The sequence below is a fragment of the Calonectris borealis genome, chromosome 14 (genome assembly GCF_964195595.1).
Source record: "Calonectris borealis chromosome 14, bCalBor7.hap1.2, whole genome shotgun sequence".
NCBI classification, from domain to species: Eukaryota; Metazoa; Chordata; class Aves; order Procellariiformes; family Procellariidae; genus Calonectris; species Calonectris borealis.
The window spans coordinates 12,440,482-12,458,447 of NC_134325.1; the positions used below are offsets into that span (position 1 = coordinate 12,440,482).

The window sequence follows — 17,966 nt, forward strand, 5'->3', positions numbered from 1 at the left end:
AGGCAGATGCTAGTCCTAAAGATTTGTCTGGACATGGAAATTAATTCACATTGCACTAAGGTGTAAATTAAAGCACAACAGCTCTTTTTTAGTAACTCCGTCTCTGATCTCATTTCTTAATGAAGTCCTTGTTCTTCTTTACACTGGAGTAGATATTTAGAAATTAGTGGGGTATATAGTTCTTTAATATTCCAAACTATATTAGTAGCAAAGTTAAGTTTCTTTCCTGTGATGCATTAATCTTTATTCACTTCTATTCACTTTATTCTATTCAATTCAATCCATTTAATGTACGTTTGTTCAGCAAGGTTGTCCAGATTCTCAATCCTTGTATTACTGCACTTCTAGAATGCAGACAGTTTGCTGATACCTAAGGATATTATATTCATGTATTCTTCTGGATTAATTTCTTTCCTGATGCATCTGAAAATTAAAGGTATTGGGTTTTTTAGTCTAATAGATTAAACAAAAAGACATCGTCCACTTGCAGATTTTTTTTTTAATTAGTAATTACTTGTTTACGTAGTTTTTTTAATTAAGAATGATTTAACTCCGTTTCAGCTGGGCCATACGTTACTCTGTCTTCGGAGTAGCATTTCAGTTTCTTCGTTTGCACTCTTTTCTGAAAAGACTTCCGCTCTGAGCTGCTCCCTCACCACCCCCGGGCGGGTGCAGCTGGATTCCTCCCTTTCCCAAACTTCCAGATAAATCTATTTTTAGGCTCACAGTTTTGGAAATAGTCTTTTCGAGTCTTCAGGCATGCCTACTTTTTTTTTTTTTACAATTAGTCAGATGGTGGAGATGTTCGTGTAGAGATCTCTCTAGGCTGCTGCCTCTGAGAGGAGAAAGGTTGGTAGAGTGTGTTAACCTAATGTGCTTTGGTTAATTGTTCCTGAAGGCTATTAAAGGCTTGGGCTCATGAGGCTGTAATGATAATTTTCAAGAAGTTAGAGAGTGAGGAACAACCTTGTGTATCACTGGCTATTCATGCAGCAGCTCTCTAGCTCTGCCACTGTCCTGTCCCAGTCTCCCACTGCAGCTTGACTCCTTATGAAAAATGCTGCCCTTCATTTACTAATGATCACTTTTCCAGCAGACAGAGCTGCCTTTTGCTGGTTTTTTTGGTCTTTAACAGAAAATGGTGACCTGGCCCAGAATTTTGCTACAGAAAGTTAACATTTTCACTAGCTGCCCAGTAAGTGCCTGTTGTCATATTTATATATGTAGGATATTATCAGATAATTGGGTTTGCAGAATTACAGGTCCTGTTCGTTAGCTTAAACTTAAGACTTAAGTCTTAGTTACTGAAAAGTTGATTTATTCTTAAATACTGTGAGCAAAAGTGTATCAAAGTATATCTAAATATAAATACAAATACGTGCTAGTGTACATGACAGGCCACTATTTTGTTAATCAGGAAACAACTGTGAAACCTAAAAGAGGGTTGTGATCAGGAAGCAGACTGCAAAATGGTGCTTTTTTTTTTTGGCTCTACATTGTAGCCATGTATATGGCAGCTGTGACTGCATCCTGTAAGGAGACTGTTTTTCAAGTGATGACATATCTAGGTGGAAACAACATGGTTTTTAAATTTTGACGTAATGCCATGGTTGTGGAAGCTCTAGAAATAATACATGTAGTAATAGTTGGAGACATTTCATTTAGAATAATTTTAAGGAAGTTTTCAAATCATTGTATGGCAGACTTTGAAATTGAAACACATAGCCATGTGAATGTGAAAAATTACACCATACTGAATGAAAATACTTAGAATGTCATCTTACTACATTTTGAGAAAATGAGTTTTCCCATACTTGGTGTACTGTATCTCTTCCTTGCAGTCTTTCCTAATAGCAAGATAAAAGCTATATTTTCACAAGGAATATTAAAACTCCGAATGAAGACTGCAGAAATATCGAATCATTCAATCCTATCTGGTACAAATTGTAGCAAAATTATATATTACAGAAATTACATCTGCAATTATATGCTAATGTTTTTAAATAAAGGATTTCATTGGTTAAGCCTTGGAATATCTTGCACAAATGAAAGATGTGCTTTGTTCAGCATACGTAAATTCTACAACCAGCTATCTAGGCAGTTATAATCCAGCCTCCTTGGGTTAATGACCACACACGAGTGCAGTATTAGTCCTGCATTTCACCTGCCTTTCATGCACTTGAGCAGAGCTTGGTTTGCTGTTTGCTATTTGCAAAGGTAATTGCTGTTATTTGACCTGTAGGAAAACGAGTTTGTCGTGTTAAGTGCTCATGCAATTAGTCGCTGACTGGAAGCTTCAGCAAATAGCAAAAGGCTGAATGTGCTAAAGATAGAAGAATGCATTAGCATGTTGCACTCTCTTCATCCTTTCAAAGATTACATTGCTTTGAGGCAGTCTGAGAAGTTTGAACTGCTATGGTCCGAGCAGTATTTATTCTGCAAATAGTGTGAACATCTCTCCAGCCAGCCCTAACCTGTATTTTGGAAACAGGTAGAGAAGCGTGGATGTGTTTTATTACACCTACAGTTCTGTACTAATAGAGACCCAAATTACATCCCACTGGACTTGACAGTGGGTAGTTAATTTAATTACCTAATACCTGGTCATCTAACTGTGTGAATGAATGCAGGTCTTTTAACTGTGAGCTCCCTTCAGTTAATAAGCAAAAGCAATACTTCCAAATGCATGCATGCTCTGGTGTAATTTTGTACTCTGAAACGTATGTTGTGTATGTGTTTTTAAAAAAACATTAAAGATGTTGCATACATGGTAGTATTTATAATGAAACCAGATTTTAGGAGATAGTAGTTCTAAAAATACCAGTCACTATGAACTAAATCCTGGGAAAGTTAACACCGGCGCTGCTGTGGTGTTTCCTCCTCTCCCAGCCTGTCCCTCATCAGCTGGGCAGTCTGCCAGTGGCGCGTGGCCTTTCTCTTCAGGTCCCTCTTCCAAAAAAATGTTGGAGAGCAGTGCAGGGGCGGTGGGGAGGGGAGAGGGCAAGAGGATCTACCTCACTGAGGGGAGAGCTGGAGGCAGCGGATAAGGGAACATTAGATTTTATGCTTGAGAAAATAAATTATTTTCCTTGGAAGATAACCACTGAAAAAGGAGAGGGAGTTGGGATATGGAAATAGATGAGGCCCAGAAGAAGGAAATGAGAGTCATGGCAGAAAAAGCCCTGCAGATCCTTAGGTGCTATGTGCTGACCTTGCTTCCTTAGGAGCTTGGTCGAAACCAAGAAACACTGAAAAGGTTAAAACAAAACAAGCAAAATTTTTAGGTTTGTGTTGTATGTTTCCAGACAGCTACAAGTAGTCTTAAGTCTTTAGATTAATAGAATCACTTGCTTTGCATAATCATAAATGATACATATGTGTTTTAATAGGTCTATTAAAAAGGGTGTAGTGTAATTTATGGATTAAATTTTGCCCTTGAATGTTTGTGAAGCTCGTTACTGGGAAGCATGTTGTGTATTCTGGGAAGAAATTTGACCCTGTTATTATGAATTCATCTGATTACAAAGCTGATACAGTAGTGACATTTCCTATTGGGAGCATCAAATTTAAAGTTACTCTTTCTGCAAAACAGGTGGAATTTCTCATTGTCACAGGCAGAGGAAGGCAAGGTCAGATGTGTTTTACTACAGGAGTGTCCAAGTGTAGCTGGTCAGACTAAGTGGTCTTTGTATAGTCTTCAAGGATGGAGGGGAGATATTCATATATACCAGTTTTACCTTAGAATGGCAATATGCCTAAGCTCATTCTGTAGGTGGTGGAGACACTCATATATGTTAGCGTCCATGAGGGTAACGCCTACCTCTTGAATTAAAGCAATCAGAATAGGGATACAGGCAGCATTAGAAATTGAAGGAGAATCTATTGTAAAGATCTATAGTACACTTTGCTATGTTTGTCTTTAAGGACAAAAATACAGTATTAATATCAATCCTTTAATGCTTGTCCATGTCTCATCCTGTGTCTGTAATAGGAAAAACAAGAAATGTAACAGAAATGAGTGCCGGTGGGTCCTGGAGGCAGTGTGTGCCCTCTCTGGTGATGGGCTTTCCCCTCTGCCAGGGCTGCCAGGATGTTTGCTTGGGCGCGGTGGGCCAAGAAACGCAAACAAATTCCTGCAGGAGAAAAAGCTGCTCTTCCCTCTGGCTCTGGGGGCTTGGTAAAAACTCTCCAGTGAGAGAGACCCAGGAAGCATTGGCCAATATTGCTTTTTCTTTTCCTTTATTTTTAACAAATCCTGCCAATCTCCAACCTCCTAACTTCATCGGTACCAAGATTTCTGAGTTTTCAGATATCAATATCAAACCACTTGTGTGGATTTAACAAATACATAAAACTGACTTGAAGTCCAGATGTGGACAGCAGCTTTTCATATATCTGATAATTCATGTAGAAAATATTTTATTCTTTGAGTCATGACACATGCAAATAAAGAATATATTTTTCTTAGCAAATATTTTACTTTTCAAGATCATTGGTTATTGGAAGTGCATGTAGTCTAATTGATAAGTATTCCTTGCGTGCCGTATTTTTGATGTTGATGGTGGTGCCACGCACTAATAGAACTGCTCTAGTAAACAATTAAGTGGGATTACTGCGCACTTACTTAATGCCGTATACAATTACTGAGGTCAGTCTGGGTCACTTATGCTGAGCAATAGTTGCCATTGGGCTTTTGGGTGACAAGGGGCAGGAAGATGTGCTAAGCAGGCAGACAGCATTCACAGCCCTGTCAGCTACGTCTAGGAATTGTCTTTGGCGTAGTAACTCAAGGCAGATGTGGAAAACATTTTTTTACGTGGCTAAACCTGGAAGGCGCACTAATTTTGGCCCTGCCTGCTTATAGCTTTTCATTCTGAGCTTTTAAAAACTTTTTTGGGTCTTGTTGAATAACTACAAGGTGATGCCTTTTGTCAGTGGCAAAGCCATGGATTAATTTTATTTAATTTTCCCAAAAAAAGGATTTATACTATCTCCTGGGGATTCATTCTTTTGTTTAAAAAAAAAAGTTTCTGCTCATCTTCATCGTATTGAAGATTTTACATGAGTAAGTACAAGGGAAGAAAAGCGCAGGCAGCTGTGCTCTGTGCTAGACACACAAACCAAGATTCATTTGTTCTGTTCCACCCGGTGACCAAGGATAAAAGGAGTTTGCAGGGGGTGGGAGGCGTAGACTGAGAGCTCTTGCTCTTTAGTGAGATTTCAATCCTTTTCGTCATATTCTAAGAGGTGCTGAGAATCCTGAAAAGTTACTGTCAAAAAAGGATGAAGTAAAAATGGGAGATGTCTTTTTTTGGACTTTACGGTGGAGGACAAATTTAAAATACAAGAAGTTATTTTCCTTCAGCTAGAAATAGGGCAGGATCAGACTCCTTAATTTGTGTCCACAAAAGACTTCTGCCTAAACAGCCCTACAATTATTACGATAAGTGCTTTTTAAAGGTTGAAAGATTGTGCTCTTCTCGCAAATAGCTGTGAGAAAGTGGCAGTAGGATACGTTCCCGTCCCTGAGGGTGTGTTGGGTCTGCGTGTCTTACGGCAGGGGTTAGAGGTGTTCCCCTGGGACAGGCCACCTCCTGGTTTGTTCTACTTAAGTGTTATTTCAGAGCAATGGTATTTCTGTAATCAATCATTTCTCTGATCAGCTATCTTTTATCTGAATAGTTTGCAGAAAGACTTTGTGAAAATCCTGTGTGCAAGGCGTCATTAGGCTTCACTTCCTGCATTTCGACCCGGGCAGGGTAGTGCTCCAGTTTGAAAGCGGTACGGGCACAAGGGTCCGCTCTGCCATGTGTGACATTAAAGTTTTTCTGCAAAACTTGTTTGAATTCTCTCATTTCTAATGATCTTTTTCAGGAGTGAGAGAACTGGGGATACTCTATGGGACCCCTATGTTTAGGGGTCTGGGAGGCCGGGGTGTTGCAGGGGTGGAGAAACTGGGGAAACAGCAGGCAGGACAGGCAGCGCACGGTGCGGTACAGGACTTACTATTTATTTTAGGCCTCCTGCAGATGAGACTGTGTTTCCTAACGCATTAAAAATTCTCTCGTGCTTTAGAATGAGAATGATAGAAAAATTATGTCATTAATACGTGGTGCAAAAGGGTGCTGTTTACTGCCTACCGCCGTGCTCCTTGGGGAAAAGGAAAGGCTTTCAGAGCTGTTTCTGTGGCTCTTGGGTTTCACACCAAGAAAAAAGCTGTGAATCTCCTAAATAAACAAAGAGCAATGAGATTTAAAAGGGAGTTTTGATACTTTAAAAAAATGTAATACAGCGTAACAAATCCTTATTTCGTTAAAGATTCTTTATTTCAACGCAGATAAGCATCTTCTACAGGCATTGTAGATTTTCCTTGTTTCTACAGATTGCCTAGGATGTTAACGTAACTGGAGCTAATAAATAAACGAAGGGTGCCAGTCTGCCCTCTACATCTGCCTGCTGCTTTTCTGTGTCCTATCTGAAAGGCAGCCTGTTACTTCAAGACTAGGTTCCACCCTCTGCCCTCGCGGAGTGCGTGCTGTCTGAATGAAACCAGTGCCGAGATGTGAGCGCGGGTTGGTCCCTCCTGGGAGGGAGCACCAGCACTGGGGGCAGCTGTCAAAAAACAGCGTCTCCATGGTTTAGTGTTCCCTTATTCAGCATCAGCGTATTATAGCGAAGTGTACTTTGAGAAATAAATATTCAAATAAAATACATTTATTAGCCTATTAGTTTTGTAAATATGGTGGTTTACCCTTTATTTACTAAATCCTGATCTAGAGGCTTTGGTACCTAAGTCAATACATGCACTTAAGGCAACAGAGTACTTTAAAATAAGAGGCTAAGTCTGGGCGTCCAAACCAGAATACAGGAAAGCAACTTTACCTACTGATACCTAAATTTTGGCCCTAGTGGAAGTGAAAAATAATAATAATAATAATAATAAAAACCCACTAATTTTGAAAAAGCTAAGCAAAGTACATGATTTTTATATGTTTAATTATATTTTTGCAACATTATATGGTGTTACAATGTTATTAGTTTAGGCAGCCGAAGTGCAAACTGGAATGCTATATAGTACTGTTTGAAGAATATATTCCTTCTCTTCTAAAATAGTTTCTTAAGTGATTTGTTTTTTTCTGCTTCCCTATAGATTAAAGCAAAAAATTATGACAAAGTGGAAAAGGTGAGTCCTATCAATATATGTAATATACCTTTATAGCAAGAACAAGTATCTTGTGATTAGGCTAAAGCAGATTGAAACGAAGTATAGCTGGCATTGAATGCGCTGTTCAAAACCACAGATAAGAAGTATCACTGAAGTCGATCTGCTGTTGCTACCAAGCTGTAATCAGTGAAGTGCGCAGAGGAATTTCTCTGCTTAATTTGCTTCAGTTCCTTTGCATAGCACGGAGATGCTTTGGTCAAAAGGAACAGTAGTTTAACTTATTCTTTCTTACAAATCTCAATCATAATTACAAAGATTATTTTAATTCATACTGTATAGCTTTAAAAGTAGAAACCTAATTTCTGTATCTGGAATCCTGATCTCGTCTTCTTGATGTATTAAACAGTTATTTCAGCGATGCCTTATGAAGGTTTTACACATTGATTTATGGAAATGTTACCTTTCCTATGTACGAGAAACCAAGGGGAAGCTACCTAGTTACAAGTAAGTTAACAGACCTGCTCTGAATTATTCTAGTTTTATGGTGAATCTCTTCTTGTTTTTTTGACCAGGGGGTGGGGAGGAACGTGGGTGGCAAACCTGCCTGGGGATCTTCTGGTAGAGTGTCGGGGGCATAACATATAATCTGCATTTAGAAAACATTTTCTTTAAAGTTTCTTTAATTGAGCTTGCTGAGTAAAATGGCTCCCTTAGTCTGGATCCACATAACGAGGTGGGACAAGAGCGGGAGAGTAGCTGGGGTATTCATGCCGGTTCCCCGCAGACGAGGCTGGTGCTGGAGCCAGACTGAAACACGCTTATTCCTCGCTCGGGACCTTTTGCTGTCCTCCCCTGTTTAAAGTCTCCACAAAAGTCAGCACTGATTCTAGCTGAGGTACTGTATTTGACGAGCAATAGTAAATAGTTCAGCAACTAGAGAAAGTTTCGGAAGGCATAAAAAGGCATAAAAATCAGGGTGTCATAACTTTGGGATGCATTAATCTTCATCCCTTTTCATTTACTACGTTTTGCTTGTTTAAAATCCTGCAGACTGAGTTTAATGCTTTTTCTTCCTGCTTGAGGTTTCAAAAAATATCAGTACCTTTCAGCATCTATAAACTGTTTCTTTCCCAGCCCACCATAATTTCTTTATATTATAACTGGCAAGATAACTAATGCATTAACAGGAAAAAAGCAGATTTTTTTAAAATTTATTTTTACAAGACTGTTTTGAAACAATTCAAAAAAGTACCAGCGCTGCCCCTATCTTTTTATCTAATTTAACTTTCCTCTATTTTTCCTGCTAATATGGTCAAGGAGGCAGTAAGGTACTGAAAGATGTTTGGGAGAAAAGTGGGAGAGAGAAAAAGCTGTTTTCACTGAAACTTGACCAAGGAAATATTCTGTGAACATTTTAAATTTGGGGAAAAATACTTTGAATTTGGGGGGATGAAAATCACGTGCAAGATTTTGGCCAGTTTCCACATGGGGGGGCTACTCCTAATTGCCCCAGCCTTCTGGTGTTCCTGGAGAAATACAGCAAGGTTTGGGGAATTCTGGCGGGGGAAAGAAACCACGGGTAGATCTGTCAGCTAAGAAGATGTAGAGAGCGTTGTTTTCTATCTTCTCAACTTCCAGTGCACACAGTACACGTGGATTTCCACTTAATTAAGGAGGGGGAATCTCAGGAACTGTTAGTGTGCTAGATGGCCACCAATAGATATAAATAATTTTCTTAAAAAAATAAAACAAACAAAACCCTAAATGCAGAATTTAAAGCTATCTGAATGCCAATTTTTACTCTCAGCTGTTGAATGATACTTTTCATACCTCAGTGTTTGTTTAGAATTTGCTGCACAAAAGAATACTCTTAAATAAAGAATTTTTTAAATACTAAAGACTTGCTCTATGGTCTTTGTGGTTTGTTTTTTTCCTCAGAGAAAAAATGGCTCAGGCATATGATTTTGCTCTGGATAAGATTGGCATGGAAATCATGTCATACCAGGTATGTTTTTTTTATCAAAAACCATTTTATTTCTTACTTTATAAGAAGTACAACTAAACATTGGTTTCATTATATGTAATATTTTTTCTCACATAGATCTGGGTGGATTACATCAATTTTTTGAAGGGCGTGTAAGTACCTTAAAAGAATTTTTTTTAAGCTCAGTTAATGTAATGTTGATGTTCATACCAGTTATGATCTGTAATAGCTGACATTAATCTCTCTCCCCACTATTTAGAGAAGCAGTAGGATCTTATGCAGAAAACCAGAGGATAACAGCTGTCCGTAGGGTTTACCAGCGTGGTTGCGTGAATCCAATGATAAACATAGAACAGCTCTGGAGAGATTATAACAAATACGAAGAGGTAATCAAGAACATGAAATTTGTTTGTGACACTTAAAAAAAAAAATTGTATAATTAAGTGTGGTGCCCAAAGTGTATCCACTAAATAATTATGTGTAAAAGAGATGACCGGCAGTATAAACACGTTTTGCACGTGCAGTATGTCCCAAGACCTGTGGCAAAACTGTACAGGTACCTGAATGGTAATTATTTTTTATTTTAAAGACTTTCTGTAGGATACATTTAACTGTCCCATTTCCCAGTTGGCCCAGTAGAATTGCTGTTGAATTAGAAATCACTGGTATCAATGACAGAGAATATATTTAATGGAAGCTAGAGCAGATCAGCTGGCAATGAGGGCTTGCTTCCCCAAGGAGGCGCTCCCCTCCTTTCAGTTATGGTTGAACAGGTACAATGGCATTCAGCTATGATGGTTTTGACTTCCTTCACGGTATTAAGTTATGTGGTCTCAAGTACATATAAAATGTTCCTCACCATCCTTCACCTGAAGCCATCACAGCATCAATTCAGGTAAGTCTGCTGCCACGCTGTCTTCAGCAAGCGTAACCTCAGCTCATTGACCGTGCAGGCTAATTTGTAGCTGCACCTTTATAGTGTATTTGTAAACACGTTTGGTAATGGCTTGTTAACCTGTCCCCGTCAGCAGAGCTGAGATTGCAGAAGTGAGGGTGGGTGCCCTCGTGCTCAGCACCGTCAGGCAGGGACGCTCACACAGCACTCGCCCTTATCCTGCACGTTGCGCCCGGAGTTGCGGGTGCCGGCGTGCTGTGGGTCAGCTGTGGGTCAGCACTGAGCAGCAAAGAAGGGACAATTTCTCTTCCCTTCTTGCTAATTGTGCAAGTTGTAGGGTTGGTGACCTGACACTAACAGAGCCACTGTGCTTAACCAGTGGGAGTCCCTCCTGGCATCCACAGCCACGAGCGGGCTCATCACCCCGTCGGGATTGAGGGATACCACACGTAGCCTGCCGGCCACCAGGGAAGATACTCAGCAACGTGCCTTCTCCCGCGTAGGAAAATCCCCAGTACAACTTCCCAGTAAACCTCCTCTTCCCCTCCCACGTAGCAAATGAAGGCTGTCACTGCTGGTTCCTGCTACTTCCACCAATACGTAGGGAGACTGTCAAAACGATAGCTGAAACCTGTCCTACATTCGGTCTGTATCTTCTAGTCGAGGCAGCTCTGGCTGACACCCGTAACACAAACATAGCTCGGGCTGTTCAGAGTTGCTGGAAGCCGAGGGCCGGCGCTCTGCTCGGACACGGGTTTCTGCACGTCCCGTTCCGGCTGGGCTGGCCTCGAGGGAGAGGGCTGCTGCACACAGGTGTCCTGGCACAGGGAAGGAAACGCTCCTCACCAGAAGGCTCTTTGGGGGGGAATCATTCCTCACATCGGTAGCCCAACAGCACAGAGATCATGTGCAGGTCTCGGTACGAAAGGTTGCTGGCTGTTTGCTGCAATTAAAACACTCTCAAGCTTCCCTTTAGCTCGGTTGGTAGCCACCAGGTAGCAATATCAGCCTGTCGGTCACTAGTATCTTTAAACAAATGGTCAAAAGTGGCGACACCCCTAGTGAGACAGAGAAGTGACAATCTTTGGCTCGCAAAGCCGCACGGCTGCACCTCGCGAGGCTGGGCTGCATCCTGGGAGAACATTGCTGCGTCCTCAGCCCGGTCCTGCGTTAAATGGGGCATTGCTGGTTTTGTATGCTGACTGGCCCGGGAAGCTACCCCAGACAGCCCTCACCTTGCTTCTGTAGTGAGTCGCTTCCCAGCTCGGGTGCCTGTTTGGAATAGGACTGAAAGCTGTGCTCACCTTCCTCAAAGTCCTGGCAAGCCACGCCAGCAAAATACCCCCCGACACAGGCGTGAACAAAAGGGCGGTTGCTTGTCCTGCCATAAGAGCGGTTCTTCGAGATTCTGTTTGTGCCCGGGACCCCATGACCAGGCCTGTGTTGCTGATGTTGAGATGTGGGTCGTGCCTGGGGGCCTGCCTGCCCCAAATCCCCGCGGCTCTTGCACGGCAGGGCCCTCCGCAGGTGCCTGCGGTCCTGGGGGGGTGTCACTCTCTGCAGGGACAGGTCTCAAGTCTCTCCGCTGACAAAGGAAGGTGTATGGCAGGGTGTGTGTGGAACATAGCCTCTTCTAAAAGCTGTCAGTTCCTTCAGGAACAGAGGAGAAGGCAGAGCTTTGAGGTCAATCTCTGTTATTTCTTGTCCAAGAAAACTGAATTGCTCATACCCTGTCTCAGTCTTCACCTGGTGAAGAGAGGCAGCAGCAAGCTGTGACTCTGACTAGTCACTGACCAGGGTTTAAAAGGAAAAATGTAAATCACAAATACATTCTTTCCACTTTCTCCCCCAGCAGGTTTATGTAAAGTTCGTTGTATTTTTGAAAGCTGTAAGTGATTAAAAATATACTGAGGTGCTTCAGGTCAGTTGATTTTTAGTAGTGAGTTTATTCTCTGATAAATAAGTTCTTGCCCATATGTTTATTAGGAGAAATGTAGTACCTTTTGAGATCAGTATTTTAAAATAACTTTGTCCTTTTTGCTCACTTTTGCATCCCCTTTCAAGCTCTTTTCTGTATGAAATGAGATTATGTATTTCCGAAGTGAAATTGCACATTCCCAATTCCTTTTTTCACCGTTCTGCAGGGCATCAATATTCACTTAGCTAAGAAGATGATTGAAGACAGGAGTAGAGATTATATGAACGCACGACGTGTAGCAAAGGTACAGCCTTCTGTTGACTTTTCTTTGTTCTATTTAATTCTACAAACTAGCATTAAACTTGGTTCTTATTTTCAAATAAAATTGTGTGTGAGCCTAATAAGGTTGGTATGCTAAAATATTTGTATCCGTTTTATAAAGCGTAACCTAAAGTAAGTGTTTAATGTACTTAAATCTGCTGTTCAAAACATTGCTTCTCTTTCAGGAATATGAGACAGTGATGAAAGGTCTGGACCGCAATGCTCCCTCTGTCCCCCCACAAAATACCCCACAAGAGGCTCAGCAGGTAGACATGTGGAAGAAATACATCCAGTGGGAAAAGAGCAATCCTCTGCGTACAGAAGATCAAACTCTCATAACAAAAAGAGGTAACTAGGTATTGTGCTAGGACGTGTAGAATTGTGTTTCTTAGCTCCATTAATGACCTCCAGCGTAAGTAACGATGTGATTTAGTGTTCAGGGATCATGCTGGAGCAGAAGTTGATCAAGTTTCTTGAATTGTGTGGGTGTTTCTTTTAAACTACTCTTTAGTTTTTGCTCAAGCCAAGCTGAAAGTAATACGTGGATTTTGGGGGACAGTCGGTGCTACAGTCGTGTGCCACCGAACTTTCATTGGGGGTCAGGAAACGGTGGAGCACAGCCTGATTTTACGGCTGATGTTCTTGAATGAGTCCTGCTTCTTCCTCTGTGGAGGAGGCAGGTTTTAGCTGCTGGTTATAATTCATAAAGTTCCTGGCAATATAAAAGAACTGCAGCTGTGATCACTGTATTCAAAGCCAATTACTGTTAATATCGTCTGATTTATTTGCTGGGTTTTGTGTTTCATACTTCCATTGTGCAAGATGGTACCATTTCTGCGATAATATACAAGGAGCATTTCTTACCTTTTTTCCCCAGTTATGTTTGCCTATGAGCAATGCCTTTTGGTTCTGGGACATCACCCAGATATCTGGTATGAAGCTGCACAGTACCTCGAGCAATCTAGTAAGCTGCTAGCTGAAAAAGGGGTAAGCAGATTGCCATTGGTTTTCTTTCTTATTTCATTGCGTTGACATGGTGTACTGTTCATTTTTCCTCAAATGCTTAAGAACCGAGGAGGGGGGTGTGAAAAATATTTAGCACCGTATTTTGTGTCATGTTCAGAATTTTAAAATTGGGGCTATTTTAAGAAATGAAAATGTTTGCATTTGAGGTAAGAATTACGAAAAACTATTTCAGTGTTGGCCAGTTTTAGGTCTGGGGCGGGGGTTGGCCTGATTTTGTGATTCCTTAAGTACTGGGGAGCTTATTGTCTCTTTATTGGAGTACTGCATGGAAGTTCACTGGGACTTTTCACACACAGAAGATATTCCGTAGATTGGCCTTCATTGTCACAGATGCTGAACAATTGTATTATCATACTTATTTTATAACAGGACATGAACAATGCTAAACTTTTCAGTGATGAGGCTGCTAATATTTATGAAAGAGCGATCAGCACTTTATTAAAGAAGAATATGCTTCTTTATTTTGCATATGCAGATTATGAAGAGGTGAGCAAAAATAGTGATGTACTGACATCAAAACCCAAAGACATCTCTCATCAATAATGTCATTTATTTGAAACATGCTGAATACACAGAATTCTATAGAATTAATTTACTGATTCTTCTAGCCTTAACCTCATTCAGTGTTTCTGAGACTGAGCTGACAAAATGGAGGGGAAAAGCCCATAGTATGAGTTACAAAATTTTTGAAAATCTACTGACTTTCCACTTAAATATTGACTATATTTTTCAAATTACTATGAAGTTGAAAGACTGATAGATTTACGTTTACCAGAGCATCAGCTTCTTCACTTTTAAAATGGGGATAAAGAACACCTTTCTTATACAATTCTTGGGGGTTTAATGTTTGTATTTGCATGGCTGTGAGGGAAGATGGGAGGCACCCGATACTGCAGCTTTCTCGAGAAATCTCTTTACCCAGGCTGCCACCATATTGCACAGCCTCCGTAGCGAGCAATGCCCCGACAGTGCTTGGTTTTGCACATGAACCATCAGCAATAAAGGCCGTTTCCCACCGATCAGATGAGGACTATGGAATGCTCTGCAGGATATGTTTTGCCCACTTATCATAACATGGAGGAGTCTTTGCAGGAAGATCCTGAGTACAACAGCAAACAAAACCCCTTTGCCCTTAAAAGAAGAAGCCTTCCTTGGCTTTCAGTGCAGCCTCTTGTATCCTAAGCGTACAGGCGATTTAATTTTTTTAAGGTTGCACAATACGACTTGGAGGGCTGCAGCTGGCAGGGAACAGAATGGATTATTTGAAATGCGTAGGCTGGAGAGTGAAGAAGGTGGTTTTCCTAGCTGTCTGCACGTTACTTTTAGACGGAGGTAAAGGAAACAGTCGTCTTATTCCAAACACCTACCATGGCAGCTCTGCTGCAGTATTACTAAATTAGAAAAAGACTTCAGAGATACTTGAAAAGCGTGTACGTAAGCACTAGTGGGAAATTAATGTAGGAAGTAAAGAAATGACTGCACAAGACAAAAAGATGTGTCTGAGTAAAGGGACTGATGTACGTAGTGTTCAACTGGGGAAAAAAGGAAACAAAAATTTCAGTTTTTTCTTCAGATTTTTGCATTCTCACAGGTGATTGTAATAGTATTACTAAGCAGTCTGTATTTCCTTTTTATTTACTTAGAGTCGAATGAAGTATGAGAAAGTACACAGCATATATAACCGACTCCTGGCTATTGAAGACATTGATCCCACCCTGGTAAGATGATCCTTAGTATTGAATTTTTCCACGTTTGCATGGATGGTCACCTGCCTACACTCAGAGAATGGGGAAGTACTTACAGGAGGTCATTGGGTTGCAAGGATGATTGAGCTGGTGGGGTACTGAGATGACAGAATTAGATTAAAATTTCAGCAAGGTTGTTAATTATAGCCTTTAATCCACTTAGATACACTAAGTCATGTGCACTTTTCTCCTCTGTCTCTTTTGGAGAATCTCTTAAAACAAGCAATGAAGATATAAGATATTAAAGATTTCATGATGCAGCTCATAAGAATTGGTGTATGTTTTGTTGGCTCAACTAAAATGTCACTTGGCCTCTCCTTAACTGATTGAAAGCACGTTGCCTTTGCCCGTTGTTCTCCCTACATAGAAATACACCATACTGTGTACATGTAGTTTGCAAATAAATTCATAATGCACCATGTAAGTATCAGAGAGTATTGCTGTACATCTGCTTAACTTCTATAGTAAACAACATTGTCTGTAGTGCCAGCTGTGCTAGTACTGAACAAATGGTGTGAGAAAGTAACCTGCCCTCAAAATGTTATTTAGTTTATAAATAGACACAACAAAGCATGAGAAGGAAAAAGAAGGTCCGAGGTCTAAAATTAAACAACAGGTCAGTGTCAGGGGAAAGGTACCCATTTACTGACACGTTCTATTCATTAAACACTGATCATAATGCTTCCCAAATACGCATTTTCTGAGAAACCACATACCAGTTCCTCCTATTTGAGGAATGCTGTTATTTGTGATCTAATTCAGAGTGGAGGAAAGTTAAATCCCAAAGAAATGCAAATCACAAATTGGCCATTGAATTAAATAGCACATTCCTTATTTCCTTGATCGGGTATAAATATTTGCAGACAGGATGATTTGTATCTTGGATTGTATAACGTACAGTAAAATGCTTCACCAAGCCTTTTGACTGTTCCTTAGCCTTACGGACATCTTAACTTTATTGGAAAGTTACCATTTTTACAATAAGCCTCTAGTTCTCTGAAGGCACCAGCTTATGTAAATTACATTCATCTACTTGCCTCCCCTTCTTTGAAAAATCTGTGTATTAACTATTGTCATTTCAGAGGATCAGTCCTAGGTATATTCCATTTTTTAAAAAAAAGTATATAAAAACTTTGCCTCAGTATTTATAGCAAAACAACATAGAGGCACAACACAGTCTTGTTTCTATTATGACTTATTAGCTGTATTTTGTGAGTAAAGATTATTTCAGATATAGTCAAAAACTTTATCATATCCTGGTATTCTTTGTTAGCACTGATACTATATAAATATTAATACGCACCTTAGGTTTATATCCAATATATGAAATTTGCAAGGCGAGCAGAAGGCATAAAATCTGGAAGAATGATATTTAAGAAAGCAAGAGAGGATGCCCGGACCCGCCATCACGTCTATGTTACAGCAGCTTTAATGGAGTATTATTGTAGTAAGGTAATCATGTATGCTTAGATTGATATTAAAGTGTCAGGAGGGTGCATAGCTCGCTGAAGCTAATAACATTTTTTTTTTTAATGTTTGCAGGATAAGTCTGTGGCCTTTAAGATTTTTGAGCTAGGGCTGAAAAAATATGGGGACATTCCAGAATATGTACTGGCATATATCGACTACCTTTCTCACCTTAATGGTAAGTTTTAAGCTTTGAGAGGTCTAATGAAGCATTCATGGGCCTTCTCTGTGAGTTTAGGTCCAGGCCAAGTTCTTTGTATTTTAGTTTTAATTCTTCCTGAAGAGCAATGAAACCTCTTCATAAAACTCCGCAACTAATTTGGAAAAAACTCTTCTCTTTTGTCCTTACTGAAGTTCCAGAAGTGCATTGACATTAGATCTTGATTCTACTGAATAGAGGAGAGTGAACTTTCCAAATTGCAACTGGCCTGCATTGCAGCAGTTTTAGAGCACCCGCTATGAACAGTGGGGAGTACGCGGAAATCTAAATCCCGAGAAAAAAGATCTATAGGAGGTTGAAATCAGCATGAGAGGAGTGACGGGTTAGTTGGTCGCTACTAGAATTAATTTAAACTCGTTCTCCCCAAATAGGTGAGATGAGCAAGATATAAATGCAATATTGTGAATATCGGTCCTGCTTGGAAGTGGCCGAGGAGCTGGTTCGCAATGCAAAGAGCGGGGCACGGGCAAGGCCGGCAGCTCCCTGCCTGTGCCAGCACCGGGGCCGCGGGCTGGGAGCCCCGGGCAGGAGGTGGTGGCGGCGGCGGAAGGTCTCTGTGAGGGATTCCCTGCTGCAGGAGTTAATGGCGATGTTAGAAGAAACCCGAGCTGCTGTGGGGAGCAGGGGCTGACAGAGACCTCTGTGTGGAACTGTCCTGCTCCGTGTTTCACGGGGAATTAGAGAAGAGGGAGAAGAGCAGTTCATCCCGGGCGCTTCCCCTGCCCAGTCCTGTCTGCCAGATACCCATTAGATTTTCAGATTTCTTCAGGTATTTCTTCAAGTATTCAACGCTCCAGCTCAGTATTTGTAGCACGACACCACAGAGGTGTAACGCGATCTGGCTTTTATTACGAATAGCTCAGTTTTGCGAGCCAGCCGCCACGCCGCTGGTGTGAGCGGTGGCTGCAGGTAGCCGTGCTGCTGGATCTTCTGAACCTCCCAGTGCGTTCTTAGGCGCCGGGCACCTGAATCTCTCCTGTCAGACTACAGTACCTTTTTTTTTCAGGCTCTGAAAGTTTGGACAGGTTTAGAACTTTTTTTCTTCCTGTGAGCTGTAATCAGAGAGATTTTTTTCAAGTCAAAGTCTATTTAATTTTGAAAGAAATTATTTTAGGTCTACATGAATATTTGCGATGCTTCCGTAGACTGCCATCAGAAAAAGTTGTCTTAAAACTTGCCAGTGTATTGCTCTGGCTTAGCAACCCCGCAGACTCTACTGAAAAAC

The 17,966-nt window shown here is 40.8% G+C and overlaps 1 protein-coding gene across 4 annotated transcripts in view; it reads left to right on the forward strand.

Annotated features, from left to right (window-relative positions):
• CSTF3 (cleavage stimulation factor subunit 3) overlaps window positions 1-17,966 on the forward strand; it is a 53,478-nt gene that overhangs the window by 29,278 nt on the left and 6,234 nt on the right. Inside the window, exons 1-13 of one of the 4 annotated variants that reach the window (XM_075163228.1) lie at window positions 5,748-6,636; window positions 7,151-7,183; window positions 7,572-7,669; window positions 9,104-9,170; window positions 9,267-9,301; window positions 9,409-9,535; window positions 12,189-12,266; window positions 12,469-12,631; window positions 13,161-13,270; window positions 13,679-13,795; window positions 14,953-15,027; window positions 16,363-16,506; window positions 16,597-16,699. In XM_075163228.1, the coding sequence (XP_075019329.1) occupies window positions 6,544-6,636; window positions 7,151-7,183; window positions 7,572-7,669; window positions 9,104-9,170; window positions 9,267-9,301; window positions 9,409-9,535; window positions 12,189-12,266; window positions 12,469-12,631; window positions 13,161-13,270; window positions 13,679-13,795; window positions 14,953-15,027; window positions 16,363-16,506; window positions 16,597-16,699 (1,243 nt within the window). In that variant the 5' untranslated portion in view covers window positions 5,748-6,543. Of the gene's footprint in view, window positions 1-5,747; window positions 6,637-7,150; window positions 7,184-7,571; window positions 7,670-9,103; window positions 9,171-9,266; window positions 9,302-9,408; window positions 9,536-12,188; window positions 12,267-12,468; window positions 12,632-13,160; window positions 13,271-13,678; window positions 13,796-14,952; window positions 15,028-16,362; window positions 16,507-16,596; window positions 16,700-17,966 lie in introns of those variants that run through there. The other 3 variants (XM_075163232.1, XM_075163231.1, XM_075163230.1) reach the window with 3 other exon arrangements.